Source organism: Camelus bactrianus, chromosome 8, assembly GCF_048773025.1.
Source record: "Camelus bactrianus isolate YW-2024 breed Bactrian camel chromosome 8, ASM4877302v1, whole genome shotgun sequence".
Taxonomy (NCBI): Eukaryota; Metazoa; Chordata; class Mammalia; order Artiodactyla; family Camelidae; genus Camelus; species Camelus bactrianus.
Genome location: NC_133546.1, coordinates 24721894 through 24745403, shown reverse-complemented (window position 1 = coordinate 24745403; position 23510 = coordinate 24721894). Strand labels below are relative to the sequence as shown.

General features: G+C 38.1%; 1 protein-coding gene across 2 annotated transcripts; it reads right to left on the bottom strand.

Moving 5' to 3' along the window:
• Positions 1-4662: 4662 nt before the first annotated feature.
• Positions 4663-22381, bottom strand: MTFR2 (mitochondrial fission regulator 2). Of its 2 annotated transcripts, none has more exons than XM_045524656.2 (8): positions 22035-22381; positions 21283-21399; positions 15974-16078; positions 15180-15292; positions 14031-14254; positions 12090-12444; positions 7651-7825; positions 4663-5566 (listed from the first exon to the last, which is right to left on the bottom strand). In XM_045524656.2, exons 2-8 carry the CDS (start codon positions 21343-21345, stop codon positions 5531-5533), a joined length of 1071 nt encoding a protein of 356 aa, XP_045380612.2. In that variant the 5' UTR covers positions 21346-21399; positions 22035-22381; the 3' UTR covers positions 4663-5530. The 2 variants fall into 2 exon arrangements, with proteins under 2 accessions (XP_045380612.2, XP_010963920.2); XM_010965618.3 differs by having other exon boundaries at positions 14019-14254; positions 22035-22379.
• Positions 22382-23510: the final 1129 nt, after the last annotated feature.

Sequence of the window (23510 nt, the reverse complement as noted above, 5' to 3'; positions counted from 1 at the left end):
GTTAGGGATTCCTGGCCACAGGCAGATATCATTAAAGGAAAATACATCAACATCTGTGGTATTTTATCTCATCTACTTTTTTTTAATGACTAAATTTGGTCAGAATATTCAGTTCAAGTAGAAAAATAACAGATACGTATAAAAGTCCCATGCCAATCTTAAAGAAATATAGGAAAATAGATGCATGTATGATGTAATACTTCAGTAGCTTTTGTCAAAACTAACCTGCTTTTGATCTAAGTAGACAAGAATATTTTATCTTCATCCAAAATTTTACTCTATCATCTGTTAAAACTAACATTTTAAATCTTGGATCCAAACACCTATCCAGGCAACATCGATCATAAGACATACAGATGATTTTAAAATCCTATGACTGATATACTGACACTCCTATCAGAAATTCTATATTTAAAATGAGTATTGTGCTTCCAAAAGTCATCCCAGGTAAAGCATCCAACGTAGCCATTGCTCAAAAATATTTTTGGAACCAGTCTTCAGGAAATGCCTTCAGAGCCAGATTACAATCCTTGCAAGAAAAATCACTAGAATTACTTGAAAGTCGAACGTCATTTGTGACCAATCGTGATATCATTCAGCGGATTTGGCATTTGTCTATGTCCATAAATCACTTTCGTCCTCAGAGGAGAAATGGACACTCTTGCTAAAGCATTTTTCCAAAGACTGAGACAATTCTTGGGCAAGCACTTCCGTGATACATAGTGGGACACAGAGCCAGCAAAAAATGGGAGGAAACCTGGGTCAGCCTGGCCGAGACCGGCTCACCATAGTCCACGTGTGGTCAGGGTTGTTAACCAGGTGCCCAAGGCAGTGGTTCCAGAGAGACCTAGTCAAAGGCTGAAACCATGTGGGACAGAGTGCCATCCCACTCAAGTGACGATCCGGTGCTATACCATAATTCCATGCCCCAGCAGCTGGATCTGAAATCACTGATACCCTCTTTGGATTAGCTTTGAAAACAGTTTATCTCAACTGCAGGAAGATGCTGGGCCAACACAAAAGGGGGTGGGAAGAATGAAGGGAAAGTGATCTTTTAAACAATTAAAATGTCTTTGTAAACATATTTACAAGTGTAAGTTATGGTATACCTAATAAAAAAGTCCACCACTTTAATGTTCCAATCTTAACTGGAATAAAAGCAAAAACCATAATCCTATTATTCATAATAAGCCATTTGTGCTTTTCTCTAGTAGTGAAATAATCAGCAGTACTCATACTGAAGAACTTATAAAAATCTTCACTGCAATCTTTAACAATTAAGCAATAGTACCTCATGCCTTTATCCTTGAATTCTACAGAATATTTTTTGTTGGGAAGAGTGGAACTAGCTTGATGATGTGAGTAATCTCAGACCTCTAATGGTCATGGTCATTTGTAATTCACAATTATGCTTTAAAATAAGCTACTTTTGCAAGTTATACTAAATCTAACCTCACCTTGTCTATAACTTCTAAAAATTTGACATCCAAATGTGATAACTGTTTAGTGGTTCTAACATCAGCCTGGGTGCTCTCTGATGCTATACTTCCCTCTTGTGGCAAAGATACAAAACTGCAGTCTGAAGTTTTTTCTCTCTTTTAGTTCCTTGTTATTTTGCTAAGCTTTATTCATCCACGTAAACTGCCTTAAATACTTTCAAGAAAAAGGCAAAGTCTAAACAAATAAGTAAATAAATCTGTAAGATGGGCCATGCTTCCCAGAGGTTAAAAATATGTGTTTGAAAACCATCTGCCTGTGCTCAAATCCCAGCTTGGCCACTTACCAACTATGGAAACCTGCAGGAGTTCCTTTAGCACTCCACGCCAAGATGCTCATCTGTGAAATGAGGGTAACAGTAGTGCCTAGTCTTGTTATAAGGACTGAGTCGATATATGGAAAGCACTGAGAACAGGAGCTGATACATCAGTACCACCCAAAATGAGAGCTATTTGCTCTCACCTAAAAGGTGAATGACAGCCCACTCCCAAGTACAGCGTAACGGAAGTTCTCAGGGACCCACAGATCACTTCCCCATGGTGTCCAGCCCAAGACCACATCTTCTTGGTAAGAATATTTGGCACAGATTACATAAACTGAAATGGCAACCAAGTTGAGCTATGATTATGTCTCTTTTCACCCGAGCAAGTTAAGTCATAGAATGTTAATATTGTACATATGTGAATGACCAACCATAGGTTACCCACAACAGTAACTCGGGGGAACTGAAGGGGATACATTTGGAGACTGAAAGGCATTCTCACCCCTCTCACCTTCCATTTTTTAAATGCAAACATTTTCAAAAAAAAATAAGTATAAATAAGAAGTCTGGTAGAAGGTAGAAGGGATTGGGTACTGGGGATTCTGTACAGTTGATACCACCCAAGCTACCTGCAGTGGAAGGCAGGCTGGGCTCTGCATCATTTTTGGAACCCATGTCTTCTGTGGATGACTAGCCTTCTGATGGACTGTGATGCACCTCTATGACAAACCTCTGTGAAAATGCCCTTGGCTGAAGAATGCCTTCCTTGCTCAAGGTCATGTCCACGCCTCAATGTACGGTCACAGTGAAAATATAATGACCTCAGCACTCTCAGAGATGCAGACTACCCTGAAGGGCCCTTGCAGCTTCAGAGCCCCCTCCGTGTGTGCTGAGGTCCTTCACAGCCCAACTTCTCCCTCACCCCGTCCCGCTTCCTTCCCTTGCAGGGGTGTGATCCTGAGAACGCACCCAGACAGACTTCCTCACATTAGTCTCAATTTCAGAGTCTGCCTCCCAGAAAATCCAATCTGCAATAGCCCTTTTTTGATGTAAAAATCTCACACTTCATTCCCACTGACTCATTTTTGGTTTTGTTTTGTTTTGCTTTGCAATTTATAGCAAATCCAACTGCATACTTAACCTCTCCAGTCTAAGGAGAGTCTGTGCTTAATATCTGGCAAAGCACATTTACAATCCTCTTTTCCCATTGCTATCATCTAAATCATCCTCCATGCAAATGGCTTTTATTTAAATTCCATAATTAAAGCACTAACGCATTCTCATTGTAAAAGCAAGGTCATTTGACACCCCTCCCCATAACAGTCCCCTGCCACTCTTTTCAGTTCGGGGCCCCCTCCGGATGCTGCTGCACACTCCTAGGAAGTCCCACCTCCCCTCCCTGCCTTGACATTCACTGTCATCGTCGGCATGTCTCAATAGTTAAGATTTTGAATAGCGTTAATTTCCTGCAGTCTATATTAAAAACCCAGTATTTCCCCCCAAATATAAAATAGTATTAGAATGCTTTCTCAAATGCCTTGATTCATTTTTGGGATTAACTAACAGTCAACCAAGAAAGGGAATGCAACTTAGTCTAAGGCATGCAAGGAAGAGGGAAGAGTTGAGGGGCTCTTCTAGTGCAAATGGGAGGACTAATGTTTGAGAGTCAGGAAAAGAAGATGGCACTTGTATCACTTGCCAAGAAGAGGAAATTTCAGCATTCAGTGTATTTAGACAAGTTTAAAGTATATTATAAATAACACTTAGGTATTAGATAATTTAGTTTCAGTTCACAAATTCCTTGGTGAACATAAGTCACCAGGAGCCAAGTGTAAGCCATTCAGAAAGCCTCTGGAAGGGGAATTTCAGGGCATGGTCTCATGTCTCCAAGGACATCAGAAGTCAGACTTCGAGGTGAGCCCAAGGTCAACTCAATCCTGATGCACCCTGACATGTGCTTTGGGCAAAGCAGGAAATTCATTCTGAAGTAAAACAGAAAAGCCCCCCAAAAACCAACTTGAGGTTTCTTAAGAAAGACCTCACTTGACAGAAAATGGTGTCTTCCAAAGATTTCCACTGGTTACTGGGGAAGAGTTGTTCATTAAACATTTCTAAATAAGGAAACCATAGCTGAAAACACAAGACTACCCTTGGGGGATAAGAAGCGGTTATTTCAGAGGACAAGAACTCTAATTAAAAGGACAAGAGAGCAGAAAAGGCAGGTGAGGGAAATGTCTAGGAGGGGCAAGAACAGCAGCAGGAACAAATAAACTATTGATACCAGGGTAAGAAGTACCAGAAAACTACACAGAAGGAATACCAGGTAGGTAAGAAAGCCACACTGGTGCACTTGCTGTGCCATTATGAATGCTTTTGGCTGCAAGTAACAGAAAACCCACAAAGCACATTTGGTTTTTTATCTTTCTCATGTAACAAGAAGTCTGGATATGGCTCGTCCTGGTATTAGTTCAACAGCTCAGTGATGTCAGAATTCACATCTCTGATTCAAAGCCTCCTCCTCATGGTCCTAAGATGGACACTGCAGACACTCCTAACTGGAAGGTGCTGGGAGAAAGGGGTTGGAAACGGAGGTGAGCCAGGCACCAACTTTCTACCACAGCAACATGAATGCTGAGCAAACTGGGCTTTTCTGAAAGGGGAGAGCCTGCAAAACAGGTGGGTGCTGAGTCCATCCAAATGGAACGTAAGCTCCATTTCTAGGGGAACATGTAAATTTCCACACCACATTAGTACTTGGGCAGAGGGACAAAATACCTATTCCAAATTTACATGTGTTTCATTTGTAGTGACCAAGAAACTCTACTGAACTTTTTCAAAAAAGAGTTAAGACTTTCTAATGTAGTATGGAAAGAACATGAATTTGAACTGCTATAAAACACAAATAAGTTTAAAAAGGCACATTTATTTACAAAGGAACAGAGTATAAATGTAATAAGGAACAAAGGAAATAAAATAATAGGTGTATGTGTTTACACAGCAAGTGTAGGCAAAACTGATCAAGAAGGTTCTTTACATACTTCTTCCATCTAGCACTCAATGCTCAAAATCAGCTTCTAAGAATAGTTATCACCTCAGGAAGGCTCTTAGGTGGTTCAACCTATGATTCAAAGTATGACTATCTTAAAGTATGAAAGAATTATAATTTTATATCCTTTGAAAATATCCAAGCTGCTGGAGGCCAAGTAAACCAGATCACTACCAATTTTTAAAAGATTCAAAGGCTCTTAAATTGGGGAAGTCATAATTGCTTTAAGATATTGTTTTTAAAAACTCAAACATACTATTATCTGCTTAGCACAATACAGACTTAGTTTATATTATTTTCTTAATCCATTAAATGATTTATGTTACCTTATAATGAGACCTGACTATTCTCTAATGACGAACATTAAATCATTTACTATTTAGCTCTTAGGAAAATCATTCAAAGTGTATATTCAGCTTTTAATAACATTTACATACACAAAAAAAGAATCCATACACCTAACTACCATCAGTAGCCAAGTAACTGCTGGGTCTTCTAAAACCAGAGACAGGTATTCTTAAGAGTCAAGATCCTTTAGACTTTTGCATTAATATACCCCAGTGTATAGACTACATTTAACTTCATCAACAAGAAATAAGATCTTTTCACATATAGGGACAGTCATGCTGGCACACATCTGCAAGCCTTCTTTCCATGTGCAGACACACCCCTCATTGTTCATGCCTTGGTCGACACCTGCTGTGTTCGTCAGTTCTTCCTTTAGTTCAACGTCCTTCTGACTGTAAAATATGATGTCCAAACTGAAATAAAGCAAATATTTAACATAGAAATTATTCTGATATAAAAAAAGAATGGCCACACAGGCACCAAATGACCCTGTGAGGCTTAACTCATTCAACAAGAAGTGGCTGTTTGACAGTGGGCTTCATGTCTGTCACTGTGCTCAGAGCTGCGGACACAAAAGTGAGCGAGACAGTCGCAGCCCCATAGACTGGGCTCTCAATCAACTATAGTTTGAGTCTGTATGTGCCTGGCCCTAAGCGAGGTGCTATAAAATATACAAAAAGAGATGTCTTTCTCTAAGATGCTCATAGTTGGCTGGAAAGAAAATGCTAAAAGAACAGTGAACACCAGTATAAAACAACCCAGTTATACCTCGTTGATCCACTATCACTGGGAAATGGTGTGTTCCACCTAAGTATATTTCTCAGGTAACTGAAGGTTTCCAATCATTCTAGAATTGTAATAAACCAACTTCTAGTCACTGCTCTGCCACTTAGATGTGGGATTACAGACAGATTACTTAACCACTATAAGGCTCATCTTCCTCATGTATTGGCAGGGAATATTGGCAACCCAGTAAGTGCCCATCAACAGACAACAGAATTAACAAGATGTGGTGTGTGTGTTTGTATTCACACACATACACACACGTGCACACACAAAATGAAATATTACACAGCCATTAAAAATGAAATATTGCCATTTGCTGCAACATAGATGGACCTAGAGAATATTATGCTTAGTGAAATAAGCCAGGCAAAGATAAGAACTATAATGATATCACTCATATGTAGAATTCTAAACAAAAAAACACACAAAAAAATGAATGTGTATGCAAAATAGAAACACCTAGATACAGAAAACAAACTTATGGTTATCAAAGGAGAGAGGGAAGAGGAGGCACAAATTAGAGGCATGTACTTAACAGATACAAACAACTATGTATAAAATAGATAAGCAACAAGGATATACTGCATAGCACAGGGAATTATAGCCACTACCTTGTAACAACCTATCATGGAATATAATCTCCAAAATACAGAATCACTATAGTATACACCTGACACTAATACAATATTGTAAATCAACTATACTTCAATTTTAAAAAATGCTGTAAAGCTCAAATGAGTAAAAAAAGTACTCAAGTTATAAATTTCAGTATAAATGTTGAACATTTAAACACATTTGTATTTTTAATTGTAACAGTTCTAAAGTAAACTATACACTTTTTTGCCTTCTTAGAGTTAAGAATACAATCTTCTGAGTCAACATAAGCACCAGACATTGTACAGACATAATAGTAACTTAGAAACTACACATCCCAGAATTGAGAAGAACGATTTTCCCCTGCTGTTACACTCTTTCTAGTTTTCCCATCTCCTCCTCTTACGCCTGTCTGATGTCCGCCACTCCAATGCCATCCACCGGACTTCAGACACTGTCTCTCTTTCACACTCTTCTCCTTCCCAAGGCTTATTCTTATTTATTACCTCAACTAAATTATGAGATGGAAAGCCACTCCCAAAATTAGGATTATATCTAAATTAAAAGAGGCTTCAAGTAACGAGCCATCTGAAGGGTCAAGAGTTGAAATATATCGTCTTTTTTTTTAAGTAGCCAATGAGCATATCCTTGAAGACAATTATGATCTCATTTGCTTTGTTAAAAGCACATAGCATCCTATGTATCTAAATAACCCAAAGTCTTTATATGTGACTGGGAAAAACATTGGGCGTATTCACATTTAAATATGGTTAGGTTGAATCTGTCACACCATTCTTCTCTGGTCCTCTGAAAGTTTCAGACACCCAGTTCATACTGCAGACAGCAATGTCAAGTTAGCACCCATCCAGGATAAACCATTATAAACTGATGCACAAATTTTTTTCAAATCGAGTGTTTTACCTCAAAACAGGAGTGTACTAAAGCTAAAATGAGCATATGGAAGTTAACACAGACAACAGAAACATTAGCAGCACACACAATCAACAAACAATTTTATAGCCCATTCTGCATAATTAAAGAGAGTTTGAAGCAAAGATACGTCATGAACAATACACACTAGAAAAACTGAAAATTTAACCTTCCATTATAAGCTCACCCTTGAAGCTTCTGGACTAGAAAATGGAGAAGACTCCCAAGAATTATTTTCTTTCTCAAAGGAATCTTCTTCTTGGAATGCAAATTTCTGCTTAAGTGCATGGGATATTAAAGATACTGGATCCCAATATGAGTTTTGTCTCTTCCTCTTATGAATGGGTCTGCCTCCAGGTGATCTTTAAAGAAAAATGGAATAAATTAAAACTTTGTGTAATTAAAGCTCTTTGTTGACAAGCAGCAGAAATATAAGCATAAAATAGCAGAAATATAAGCATAATATATCACAATCTAATTAGCCTTCAAGAATAGAAACTTTTTGCCTTGCAATAACAAATCTGGAGGGCACAATGGATTAGGAATCAGAAAGCCAAGAAACCACGTGGGGCTCCACCACAGTCTGTTATAACCTGGGATTTATCAAATACCATCTTTATTTTTAATTTTCTAATTTTTCAGTGGGTAGAAAAATTTAAAACAACATTTAAGAACTTTTAAAAGGACCATGGAGTTCATGAAAGGAAAAACATTAGGCTAATTGTTCACTCATTGATTCAGCCTTCACTCAGGTCCCACTATTTCGCCAGGCTCCATGTCACACTTCAGGGGTAGAGCAGTCTCCTGCCCCCACAGAACATTCTGGTGGCAGGAGTTCATCAACAACAAGTAAGCAAGAACACTTTGGATAGCAATTGGTGTGTGAATAAAATAAAACAGGTAACTGTGATGGGGGCTAGGATGGAAGCATTTTGGATGAGATGATGAGCAAAAGTCTCTTAACATCCAGTGGATGCATCAGGAAGGAGGCTGGCATCTGTGAGAAGAGGAAAAAGAAAACAAGAACAGCTGGAGTACAGCTAAGTAAGATGGGAAGCAGGTCATGAGGTCAGAGAGAAGCAAGCGCCAAATCCTGGAGGGACTTCTCAGCCACCAAAAGGTGTCAGGATTTTATTCTAAGCACAATGGAGAAACATCAAAGGGTTTTAAGCAGGGAAATGGCAAGATGTGACTTCAATTTTTAAAGATCACTCTGGTTACTATATGGAAAACAGATAAAGAGAAAAGAATAAAAAGAGAGAGACCAGTTAGAAGGCTACTGTAGAAGTCCAAGCTATATAATATGTAAGATGGTGGCTTAGATTGAAGGGTGGCAGTGGGATAATGGAGGGTACATAAATTCGAGCTATGTGCTGAGGGAAGGATGTGGGATATAAGGGAAAAGAAAAAACAAGGATGATTCCCAGACATTTGGACTGAGCAACTGGGTGACAGTGTTGCCATTTACTGAGATGCAAACGACTTGGGGAAAGAACAAGTTTTCAAGGTAGAGGATGGAACAGGTAGGAGGGAAGAGTATATAAAAACCTAATTACCTCCCCCCATCCCTCCTCCCAAAAGCCATAGGACGAGATGAGATCACTGAAGGAAACAATTTGGATGGAGAGGAGAAGGGGGTTGAGATCTGAGCCCTGAACATGCCAACATTTAGATACTGATTTCCTTAAGGCCAAGTGAAGAAAGTGTTCTAAGGAGGGAACCATGGACAGTATCAAATGCTGCCGAGAGGTCAAGTAAGAAGAGCAAGGAGAACTGACCACTGGACTTAGCAACATGGGGTCACCGGTGACCTTGACAACAGTTTTCAGTGGAGTGATGGGGACAGACACCATATTACAGGAGCAGAAGGCGGTGTGAGAAATGGAAACAAACTACAGATGACATCAAGAATTAAATCCAATAAAGAAGAGGGAAACGATACTAGCTGAGGGCATACATGTTGTGAAGATGGGAGATGTTCAGGTGTGAAGAGAATAATAAAGCAAAGAAGGGAAATTTGATGATGCAAAAGACAGAAGAGACAATTTTAAGTGAAATCCTTAAGAAGATCAGAGAGAAGGGGAAGCAGCGACCAAAGGGAGAGCCCGGACACTTCATTTGCAATAACAGGATGGGAAGCAGAGAACATGGGTAGTAAATTTGTAAATGTAAAGATGTCGGAAGCCACATGTGGTTCAGCAGAAAGGTATAAAACGAGGTTAGTTGTTAGGAAAATGAGAGAATAGGGGGATGGAGGTACTGGCCTTTCAGTTGTTTCTCCGATGATGGTAACAGTCACAGTCATCACTTTACACTGACTGGGCCCAGTGATACCAATAAGAGAGCTAGCTGGGAACAAATGTGTACCTACAGTCATAAGATTTTTTTTCCGTACTAGCTGCCTCCTACAAGGATCAATCATACCCTCAGTAATAATTAAATGACTTATCTGTCCTAACACCATTATATAGAAAATACATTTATTTTCTCACCAAAACCTCATTGAGGGGTTTCCAGGTGAACATGGCAAATCTCTGTAAAAACCCCACTAGCATGACAGTAAAGACATGTGTACACCTAGAAAGACAAAGAGATTACACGAGGAGAGAAGAGATAAGAATGGCAACAAAACGTTGAAAGCTGGAAAGCTGATGAGAATGAAGAGAGTGGGGGATAAGCTGCCTTCCGGAAAACAGAGGGATTGAGGAAAAGGCTACATACTGAATGGTACACTCCTCCCTTGCTCTTTCCCCACTCAACGCTCAAACTACCTGGCTTGCACCCGCTGTGTTATCCCCAACTCTCCTGGCCTAGAAGGAGATTGAAAAACTTCCTGGAAAAACTCTCTAGTCTCAAAGAAAAGACATACAGCTACTGAAATACGAGGTCTGCCTAACAAAATGGTCAGGTCCTCTACTCAAGCACTATATTGTGAAGCCAGCTGGCAATCCCACCTTACACAAAGAACCTTCCATCAGTTTTTCCTTGCCTCACTTTTAAGTATGAATTTATAGCCAAGAACCACCAGATACTTACATCAGGCTCCAAAACTATAAATGGAGACCAAAATCAACAGGAGGAAAAGAGAACTCAGGAAAAATGGAGATAATTCAAAAGCAAAAGAAAACTTAAAACTATAGCTAATATTTTCAGTAGGATAAGATACACAAAAGCAAGAAGATACAAAAAAAGGAGCATTCAAAGAAAAAGATATGGGTCTTGCAAAATAAAAATATGATGGCAGGGAAAATGCAATAGAAGAGTAAAGGTAAATTAAAGAATTTTCTCAAAAAGTACAATAAAAATCAAAGAGAAAGAAAATAGTAAAAGGGAAGATATACAGGTAAGAGGAATAATTCTGGCATTCAAACTCATAGTAGGAGTTTCAAGAAAAGAGAACAGAGGGAAAGAATGGGAGAAAATTATCAGAAAAATGTTATAAGAAATTTTCAAAAATGAAGGACACAAAACTCTAAATTGATTGAGTCCACAAGTGCCTGGCATAAGAAATTTAAAAAGAGGTCTTCAGGGCAATCATCATGAAATTCCAGAACACTGGGACCAAACTGAAGATTTTAAATGTTTCAAGAATAAACAGGTTTCATACATAGTACCAGGAACCAAATGACATTAACCTCTCAACAGGAACACTGAAAGCTAGAAACCAATGGACTTAATGTCTTCAAAATTCTGAGGAAAATGATTTCCTGCCTATCATATACCCAGCCAAAGTAGCAATTAAGCATGAAAGTAAAATAACAAATTTTCAGATATGCATAGTATTAAACAATCTACTTTTTATGCATTCCTTCTCAGGGAGCTCTGGGAAGATATGGCACCCAGGAAATGGATGATGCAATGCACGACAAAGAGGAAGAGAATGTCCATGATGATGATGACAATGCAGCCGGTTTAGAGAGAAACCAGTGAGATTAGGGCAGGCCAGAGGGCTCTGAGAGGGAACTTCTAGGGGGAAAAAGGGGAGGGGGCAGAGATTCAGAGAGGCAATTATTAACTGCAGTGAAAAATAAAATTATTTGGTGGGGAGGGTTCAGGCTTGGCAGTAGAATGCATGCTTAGCATGCATGAAATCCTAGGTTCAATCCCCAGAACTGCCATTTAATTAATAAATAAATAAACCTAGTTACTTCCTCCTACCCCACTCCTCCTCAAATTTAAAGACTAGATTATTCAACAAACAAAATGTAGTTATAGTGTATGGAATGGCTTACCTGTGAATGTTTACTATTGTAATAAGGATATAAATTCTGAAGACTGATTTAAGTAGATTGTGATTTAACTATATTGGGAAGATCTACTAAGAAGTCTATTGTGTTAGAGGGTAGAATGTCTAAGAGAACATATGCCAGATTTTAACAATTGTAAGTAAATATAACTGAAATATCAAGACATAGCATAAAAGGAGTATGGTGTATCAAAAACATGGAGATAAGACACTAGAAGGAAGAGTCACAAAAAATTGAAAATGATTCTTTCTGGGAGGGGTATTTGGGGTGAAGAGGAATAAAAGAGAAGACTTATATATGTTTGGTTTGATAAATATAATAATTTTTAAAAACATCATTGACAAAATCTTGGTTTATTTCTCAAATTATGATAACATACCTTTCAATAGCACGAAGCTTAACCTTATTCATATCCTTTAGAACATCCAACATGTTTGGAACATCTTTATGTTTCTGTTTTTTTGCATAATGACTATAGTTGGTCGTACTAGCATCTGGGTACTCATTTTTCATTTCAGTTGCTGAATTATCTGATGCACAAGTATTATTAGAAACTGGTTGTACAAGAGGAGAACACGGAGGCTGCAGAGAAGAAAACTGAGGGGGTGGTGGTGGAGGAGGAGGAGAGGGAGGCACTGAACTTGAAGACGGATCTGGTTGGGCACTCAGGTGAGTAGTCACTGATGACGTCATCTGTCCCAAACCACTAGGCCTGTCATTCAACTCCAAGAAGCCTAAAAAAAATTTAGTCTGTTGAAAACTCATGCAAAATTGTCTCCAACATAGCATGTAAGTAACACTAATTAGAACCAAACCAGGAACAATTTCTGCAGTGCTGCTAAAATAATGATACGGTGGCCAGGAAGGAGAAGCAATCCCATCTGCTTAATAATTTCTCTAAGAGTCAAGCAAATAGTAAATTTACTTTTAATCCAATTAGGATTATCTGTGTAGACTCTTAAAAAGGGGGAAGGGAGAGAATGCATTTTAAAGAGAGAATAAAAAGTGCTTTTTCACATAATCTGAATTTCATCCTCTATTTACAAAAGCTAAAACACAATCACAGAAACACTGAAACTGATACATTCACTCTATGATGACACTGTAGAAACACTCAAGCATTTATTTTTAGGCAAGAGCCTAAAATGGGTACTGAATACTTAACTTTTTCACAACAGATTTGCTCCTAAAATTATGTATAACATGATTGCTTAAAAAAAAGTGTATATCCCCATCTCATTTATTATTATACATTAATATAGACTGCATAATATTTCAAATAAATTATAAATATATAATACTATATAAATATTATGTGTTAAATATAAACCATATATGTGTTTATATGGATGTCTCTATATGCATATAGATATTGCATGCATGATTTAAAGCAAGTCACATCTTTAAAATTTTTGAAAGAATCACCTGGAAAACATTATTCACCTGGATTTGGTGAAAGCATAGCAGCAATAATTTCAAACTACAAAAGAAACTGAAAATATATATATGTATGTACATATAACTGAATCACTTCGCTATGTACCTGAAATTAACATTGTAAAACGACTACACTTCAATAAAAAATAAGAATTAAAAAAAATCTCAAACTACAAATACATGAAGCCTCATACCTATACTCTTCTCTCAATTTAATGCATTCCTCCGCTTAAATTTCCAGTGCTTTTCTAAAGAGTTAGAAAAACTTAGCCAGCCCCCATTTTGGTGAGTTCTGCATCTGCAGATTTAACCAACTGTACATCAAAAATATTAAAAAAAAAAATTCTAAAAAAGTTCCAAAAAAGCAAAACTTGATTTCTCATGCACTGACAACTATTTATATAGTATTTCCATTGTATTTACAATGATTTATGTTTTGTAATCTATAAGTAATAAGTAATAATTACAAGTAATCTAGAGATGATATAAAGTTAAGGAGGATGTGTGCAGGTTCTGTGTAAATATGCCATTTTATAGAAGAGACTTGAGCACTCAGACTTTGATATCCACAGCGGTCCTAAACCAAAATCCCATGGATGCCGAGGAATGACTGTACTTAGAAAAACAGTATTAAATACAAAGCTATAATCTTCAGCAGTATAGATAGCTGTTCTTCAAACCAAAGCCATCCCCTCACCACAAATGTATCTTAATTTATTCCAAATAAACATCAGAGGTAATATATATACCCAACATCCTTTCGTATTTAATGTCATTCATGATACATTAGCATCAAACATTCTTATTCAGAACCATCCTGATTTATATACTAGATGAGTATCATCTCACCAAAACAAAAACCCAGTGTTACCAGAATTCGTACTGTTTCTCAGTTCTTGCATTCCCACAATTGCAGCAATCTGAGAGCGAAGATAAGCTAGCTCATCTTCGAGGGCAGCTATTTTTTTAATTGCAGCTTCATTTTCAGGCCAATCATTTTTTCTTGGTTTGTCATGCCTCAGAGCAGGTGACAATGAATCCTCAACTAGTTGCGAAGGATAGAAAAATTCAATTTTCTGCTCATCTTCATTTTTCCATATACTATTTCTGTGGGTAGAGGGAAGAAATTGGGAGGGAGGGGGAGAGAGACAGAAAGAGAGAAGGAGGGAGGAAAATTTTCCAGGAGAAATAAATTCTTTTAGTCAAAAAAGAATAAAGACACCAAAACAAAATCAGAATACCTCTTTGATCCTATATTCATCTCTAGACTCATCTTATGTAACTTTGCATTCTCAATACCTAAAACAGAATGCTGCTTTTAATAGGTGACCAATAAGTAGACAGTGAATGAAGGAACAGGTCCTGCTTTTAGACTGTAAACCAAAACATAATTATCCTGTAACTGTTCAACCTATTAACGTTAAATACAGTACAAACTTATTTAGAAATGCTACATATTCTGAAAATAAAGTACTAAAGTACTCATTATGTCAGGGAAAGTTTAAGGTACTCTAAATTTTGAAAATTTATAAACCAGTTTGATACAGAGTAAATTTAGCCATAAATTTGGAAAAATGGACATTGACTGTACTTATAGCCTGTATCTGAATACAGCTAATACTAACACCTAAGTCAGTACTTCCAAGCAGAAACCCATCCAAATTTTAAAATGTATGCAATTTCGTTGCCTGGTACACAGTAAACATTATATAAGTTTCAGCTAAATCATATAAAATAAATCTAGTATCCAGTATGGGAAAGTGCTTTCTCCTAAAAATGAACATGATGATTTTGATATCCTTTTAACATCATTCATTCCTGGGCCTGGGGTTGGGTTTAAATGTGCATTAAGAAAAACTGGCTAAAAATGAGAAAACCAGTCATCCTTACTAGGAAGACATTAGTAGGACATAGCGCAGTACAGAGATAGACAAAATTAAAAGGGTTCAGCTGGTCTGAACACACTTCAACACATGCACAAATTCAGATGATAGCCCACACCCTACTTTCCAAGATAAGTAGAAAATATTACCGAAATCTGAGATAACTGGCATCTTCATCATTTGCCACATACAAAACATCAGCAAAGGATGGAACTACAGATCCACAGTTAGCAGAGTCCACAGAGTTCAAGAGCGGGATCAGCTAAAGGAAAAAAGGAATAATAGAGTCAGAGCTCTGCAGGGAGTTGGGGGCAGACATGTGCCCACGGAAACTATTACCTAAGATAAAAGCATGACAGGGGGGAAAGAATGTTCAATAGAAAAACATACACCTATTAACAAGGAAGAAAAAATGAGGAAAATATTATTTTAAGTTTATACACTACTATATAGCAACAGGGAACTATATTCAATTTCTTGTAATAACATATAATGGAAAAGAATCTGAAAAGAAAATATGTCTATGTAAGTGTATGTATAACTGAATCACTTTGCTGTACACCTGAAACTAACATTGTAAATCAACTATACTTCAATAAAAAAATTTTTTTTAAATAAGCAAAAATTGTTTTTAATAAAAAAATAAAATAAAGCCTACACATGTGGCCATACTCTCTCCTCTAGTGAATGTCATCTATCATAAAACACAAACTAGAAGAACAAAATAAGCTACTCAGGGGTTGCTTCGCATCTGCTGATCTTTGAATGTAATTATTTAAAGAAACAAAGACAAAAACACACGTGAAATGACTTGTTTCCAGGGATAAACTAGAGGTTTTTGACTTGCAGGAAACATTTCTTCTTTCATTCTACCCTACGTCCTCAGAAGTACCTAGGATAATTTTATACATGGTGTTTAAATAACACAGGTTGACTGACTTACCTCAAAATTAGGCCTGGGACAAGGTTCTAAAGGAAGAATTTTCCCAATAATACGAACAATACTCCGAGCTGATCCATAGTCTTTATTTTCCCAAATCTGTAAAGCCTAATAAAGCATTGTTTAAATAGTAGTATTCTAAGAAAATACAGAATGGCATACTTTTAAAGTATTTTCTTCAAAGAATTAAACTTTACTCATATTTGTCTTTAAAAAAGGCGGCGGGGCGGAGGGGCAGGGGAGTGAATGGAAGTTAAAATATACACATTCCAGGAAGAAAGATCTTTTGCGAAGTGCCACAAATTCATTTTGTTTCATTTCTGATAATGGCCTAATACCTTGGGGAACTTTATTCAGAAAAACTCTCCCCAGCTAAAAATCTCATCTTTTGGCCCAGTCAAACATTGACAATTTCAACTTCTCAAGCTATCAAGTAATAGAGTATACTCATATAATTTCCTTTAAAGGAGAGATAAAGAGAGGAATAAATGCCCTATACAATTTAAGAATGCTTTACTTAACATGGTACTGGCACAAAGACAGACGTATAGATCAGTGGAACAGAACAGAGAGACCAGAAATAAACCCTCACAATTGATCTATGACAAAGGAGACAAGAATATACAATGGAGAAAAGACAAGTCTCTTCAGCAAGTGGTGTTGGGAAAGCTGGACAGCTACACGTAAATCAATGAAATAAGAACACTCCCTCACATCATATACAAAAATAAACTAAAAATGGTTTAAATACCTAAATATAAGACATGACACCATAAAACTCCTAGAAAACATAAATTGTAGCAATATTTTCTTAGATCAGTCTTTCAAGGTAAAAGAAATAAAAGCAAAAATAAACAAATGGGACCTAATCAAACTTATAAGCATTTGCACAGCAAAGGAAACCATTAACAAAATGAAAAAACCTACAGAATGGGAGAAAATACTTGCAAATGATGCAATCAACAAGGGATTAATATCCAAAATATACAAACAGCTCATATAAATCAATATCAAAAAAACAAACAACCCAATCAAAAAATGGGCAGAAGACCTAAATAGACATTTCTCCAAAGGCATACAGATGGCCAAGGGGCACATGAAAAGATGCTCAACATCACTAATTATTAGAGAAATGCAAAATTAAAACCACAATGAAGTATTATCTCACAAGGGTCAGAATGGCTGTCACCAAAAAGTCTACAAATAATAAATGCTGGAGAGGGTGTGGAGAAAAGGGAACCCTTCTACACTGTTGTTTGGAATGTAAATTGGTGCAGCCACTATGGAAAGCAGTCGGGAGGTTCCTTAAAAAACTAAAATTAGATTTACCATATGATCCAGCAATCCCACTCTTGGGTATATATTCCCCAAAGATGAAAACTCTAATTCAAAAAGATACATGCACCCCAGTGTTCATAGCAAAACTATCTACGAAAACCAAGACATGGAAACAACCCAAGTGCCCAACAACAGACAACTGGTTTAAGAAAATGTCATATATATGCACAATGGAATACTTAGCCACAAAAAAGAATGAAATATTGCCATTTGCAACAACATGGATGGACATAGAGATTATCATACTAAGTGAAGTGAGTCAGAGAAAGACAAATATTACATGATATCACTTATATGTGGAATCTAAAAAATTAGACAAATGAATCTATATACAAAACAGAAACGGACTCACAGACATAGAAAACAAACTTATGGTTACTGAAAGGGAGGGGGAGAGGGAAAAATCTGGAGTATAGGATTAGCAGATACACACTACTATACATAAAACAGATAAGCAACAAGTACCTACTGTATATAGCACAGGGAACTATATTCAATATCTTGCAATAACCTATAATGGAAAATAATCTGAAATATGTATGTAACTGAATCATTTTGCTGTACACCTGAAACTTACAGAATATTGTAAATCAATTATATTTCAATTAAAAAAAGAGAGAGAAAAAGAAAGCTTTATTTACAGTGGAATATATCTTCTAGTAGTCAGTTCTTGAAAGATAACAAAAGAAATGTGCTACTATAACTCAAATAACACTGTGTCCTTGGGCTTGGGCTTCCCATATTGGTGTAAACTATTCCCACAGGAGTCTCCCCAAAAATATGACATAACATTTGTTCTTTTGAGATTTCACACAAAGAAAGCATTTTCTCACTTTAAAAAACATTAAAAATCGGACTTTTCATTTTTCCTAAGATCCCATAACAAGGACAAAGTTTATTATGAGCAACATATATAGGTAGCATCCTATTAGCATCCTCACGGAAATACCCAGTAAGCAGATGGATACACAGTTCTAGAACTCAGGAGAAAATCTGTGATTAGAAAGATGGATTTGGAAATCATCAATCAGCATACAGAATACGTAACAGGTAAAAATTGAAGCCATAGGACTAGTTAAGAAAAATCCAGGCTAGAGAGAAAGGTTTGAAAGTCATCAGTATACAGAATCTTCTGCACAAAGTCATGCCATTCCTCTGCTTTTAAAAGGTAAGGGTTCTGAATTTATCTGATCACATCCAAACATTAAATACGGATGACTCTAACATTAGATACTGATTCCATCAACCAACTTTACAAGCTGCCATCAGTTCTGCCAGCTCAGTCTCCATGACACATTCTATGAACTCTGTATGCATTCTCCAATCACCCTTAAAGGCCCTCTGCTCCTTAGCCCTATTCTATCTATCCAACTTAATTTCCCAGTATTCATTAACAAGAACATATGCTCTTTTGAGATAAGCAGCTTTCCTCATTGTCTCAAAAACAAGCCAAAATTATCCTAATTGCCAAGCATTTACCCACGTGCTCAGAGGGCCCTGATCTAACTCTAGCCCCAGTACTAGCTCAGTTTCACTTCTTTTAATGTCAGATTCACATTCCTCTACAAACTGGATTATTTCCTCCCTCAGGAGCTTCCTAGGCTCTGAATTCCCAAATTAGTTCCAATGAGTACAAGATAGTAGGACACAAAAATAACACATTACTTTGTTTCATTTGTAGTTTTCTCTCCCCTCATTAGACTGTAAACTCTGAGGGGGCAGAGACATGTCTGTATTCCTCTTGAATTCTACAGAGCAGTAGTTCCCAACCATAGGTCTGCAAGAATCATCTCAGAAGGTGCTCTCCAAAAGAAATAAAATACAAACCACGTATGTAAACTAAACTTTTTAGTAGCTCCATTTGAAAAATTAGAAAAAGATATTGACATTACTTTTCTTAATGTAATTATTTAACTCAATAGGTATATATTATCATTTCAACATGTAATCAATATTTTTTAAAAATGAGATAACTTTACATTTTTTTTCCACTCTAAGTCTTTAAAATCTATCATGCATTTTCCACCTGTAGCAGATCTCAATTCAGACATTTCAAGTACTTAAAGGTGACATCTGGCCAGTGGCTACCATATTGAATAGCACAACCTAGGTATAGATGCCAGACCTACTAACACTAGAATCTCTGTGGTTACACAGACCACTCACACGTGCACCCTTGCTAAGAAAGAACCACAGGCCTACAGTCTTCACTACAGTGAGCGCAACTATTGTACATAAATAGTCATGCCACTCTTGGTCAGCTTGAATGTTACGTTCATGTCTCGCTCTGCAGTTTTCATCCTGACAAACTCCTGTCTTTCTCTCTCACTCCTTCATTGCCACTGACCACCTTCATCACTCTTATGATTCCACCTCCTTCTGTTCCTGGTCCAGCACCCCTCATGACTTCCCTACCTAGCAGGGATTTTCAAGTTAATTGTTTCAGTAATATGTTCATTACTACTCAAAAATGGTTCATTCTCTTGATATTATGTGCTCTCATAATGGATAAACTACACCAACTACTCTTAACTAAAGGGGGAAAAAGAACCACAAAATGACAAAATTTAGAGACTACAAAACCATGATGACTTCATCTTGGTATTCATAACACGTTTTGTTCTCTACTGTGTTCCCAAAGCAATCATTAATCTCTGAAATCCCCAATGCCACCATTTCCATCACCTGCTAATCTGCCTTGCCTCTGTTCTTATTGAGCAAACCAGTGACTCCAATTTAATATACCTCAATTTTCATTTCTCTCCACTCAGAATCTCTCCACCATCTCGCACCTTTATTCTACTCCTGACTGTCCATCTTCTTTCCAAGGCTTATTTATTTATTTATTTCCCCTGATCAACTTCCTTCTCCAGGGCATTGCTCAATCATGCTCTCTCTCTCTCTTGCATCTTAAATATTTTCCTGTCTATGAGGTGCTTTTCCAGTGCTTACAAACATGAAGCTACCTCTAACATTGAAAAGAAAACAAACAATCTTGGCACCCCTTCAGATTGATGGTCTCTCTCAATTTCTTTTCACAAACTTTTCAAAAGAAGGTTGCTGATGCCAGTTCCCTTCCTCAATCTTTCTTCAAACTACTACAATTCAGCTGCCACTCTCCACCGACAGAAATCCCTAAAGGCATCAATAATCTACTGATAAGCAAATCTTCAACTATCACTCAGTCTTTATTCAATTATCTGCAAGACATTCTATTTATACATTCTGACAGCACACCTGACTCACCTTATCTCCCTACTCAAACTAGTTTCTCGGACTGAGTTGCCTATAATAATGGCACCATCATTCTTCAAATTACTTTTGTTTAAAATTTTTGAATTATCCTTGGCTATTCTAATTCACCATACCAAATAGCAATGATTTGCCCATTCTGTAAGCACCCCCTATTAGTTTTGCATCTCTTACATTGAATCTGGTATTAACTATCTGTATGTTTCTTATACCTCATATCATATTGCAAGCATCATGAATACTAGAATCATGTTTTGCTACTCTACATCACCCGCAGAAGCAAGCATGTTGTCTTAGATGTAGTAGCTACTCAACAGGTAGACAAAATTTCATTTGCTTATAATTCTCACACCTAAGTCAACCTCTCATCTTAAGATTTATTCTGAATTTGTTGAGCTCTAACTTGTTATCCCGTATCCAGATATCAAACTTAAATTAGCTTAAATAAAGCTACTAGGTGATTTTTAAAATATTTTATCCATGAAGGTCAATGTCTAGCTTTTGCTTCCTTTGTATCTTTTGTTGACATGTGACCTATCAAGCAAACAGGTTCCTAAGAATTTATCCCTTTACTAACTCAAACTATCAAAGCGACTCCATTACAAACTAGCTCTTGTTACACCTATAGAGAAGTAACAATTTTGCCCTGAATGTTGACATATAAATCATTTCCAAAATAAGATCCAAAAACAGTTCTTTCAAATCCATTAAAAGACATTTACCTGGTTTATGGGAACACCAAAATATTCCAGCATCTCTCTTAAGATGCTCAATATGAATGACATTGAGGAAGCAAACACAGAAGCAAATTCAGTGAAACATTATCAGTTTCTTAATACCTTCGGAAGAGAAAAATTTTTAAAAATTACTCTTGATAAATAAATAACTGCCACACAAATTGTGTTAAATAGTTGGAAAAATTATTTTGTTACACACTGCAACATCAACTGATCTCTCTGGACAGCATTATTTTGACGAGAGAAAAAGAGGAATGGGAGAATGGGGAAGGGCTGATAAAAGAAACTTCAACTCATCAGTTAAGCGGCATTAAAATTTCATAAGATATGTTGAGCCTCTGAAGGAGCCTAGTTAATAAATATCAATCAACAACAGATTGGAAATTTAGTAAGGAAGCCTTCAAATTAGTTGAAACAGCGACGCTCGCTCCCTCCTACAGCTTTGGGCTGAGACTCTAAGCAGAGGAATGAGTTCAGCTCACCCTTGAAAGCAGGTAGGGAGCCAACTCAAGGCTTTGACAAAATGAAAGGTAGCTCTTCCTCACTAACGTATCGGAGTACCACCCATCCCTCCTCGCTCATTTTAAAGATAAGGAATATGAACCCCCGATAGGTGAGGTGACTTTAAGTCACCCGCCTACCAGATTAACAGGCCGAGATTAGCTCCCGGCCCTGTCTCACTTCGGCCGCAAGCTTCCTCGGGGTCTCTCCTAGCCCAGCATGGTCGCCTGGCTCACCTTCCTCCGAAGCCCAGCCTCCCGACAACTACGGCAACTTCAAGATGCGGTCGTTAAGGAACGTCACTGCGAATCCGCAGAGGACGAAGCCCGGCGAGCGCTCACCCTGATCCAGAAGAGCTCAGACGTCAACAGCGCCCGCCCGCGCCTCGGCTTGCCGGCCACAGGCGGTAACAATGCCCCCACTGACCCGGGGCTTGGGCCCGGAGCCCCTCGCTCGGCCGCGGGAACTCCGCGGGAGCAGCGGCCCTCCTCCCGTGTCCCACCGAACCTGCAGCTCGCCTCCACGACCGGCTCGCCACTTCCGCGTCCCCTGACGAAAATTAAACTCCGCGGGCCATGACCCGTGTCCGATCTCATTGGACCAGGCTGAAGATCACTGCCTGTGATTGGTTACGGAATGAGACAGGCTAGTTACGGTCGCTTAGATCGGCTACTGGGATTTTCTTCTCCTTCAAGAGGGCGGGCCTTCAGCCAGGCAGCCAATAGAAGCCCGTAGCCAGCGGGGAGCGCGGGTAGGCCGCGCGGGGATGGCGACGTGCTCGCTAGACGTGTGTTTAGTAGGTTTCCCGAGTGCCCTCAAATACCGGTGTCTACAGGCGGGCATTACGGAGCCGTTATGGCCCCCGGGTCAGGTCCGCGATCCGGAGTTGGTGCCCCACACAGATCTTCGCAGGGAAAGTGTGTCATCCTCTACATCCAGATCCGAAGTGAGGCCTCTCTCCCAAGTCCGCTTGCTGTGAAGAGTCGCGATTTATTGTTTAATCATTCGTTAGTCCACTCAGCGCACATCTATTATATGCTATGGTAGGTAGCAGAAGCTAAACATTGTCCTCGAGTAACATTGCAGCATTGCAGTACTTAGAATGTTCGTTCATGACACGCTGCTGGTTATCTAGGCTGTCAAATGTGGACCGGACGCTGACCTAGCCTAGCCAAGGGTGGTAAAGTGACGACCAAGTCATGGCAAGTGATACCCCAGTTTTAAATTCTGATCTGAGGCTACTGGCTTCTTAAGAGACAACAGCTACAGCTTCTCGTATTTCAGGGAGAAATGCATTGGAGTGACATGATTTAAGATGAACTGTGCCTGCTGCTCACCTACACAATTTTAAAATGGGAGAATTTTTCAACTAATTTCTCTGTGTCCACATTTATTCATTCATTCATGAATGTCTACTATGTGCCAGGCATCATTCTAAGCACAAGGAATGCAAATGAGCAAGGCAGGTAAGGTGCTTGTCCCCCTGGAGCTTACATTCTAGTAGAGACCTCAGAGAGGCTTTCTCTGAATATCATATATAAATAGCATCTCTCTCCACTCTTTCCTTGATTTTTCTTTATAGCACTTAGACCGTATATATTTATGCTCCACATACTCCCAAACTAAACTCCAGAACAGGAACTTACTATTTTTTTTAACCCACTGTATCTCCAGCACTTTAGAAGAGTGCCTGGTGTATGGTAGGCATTCAA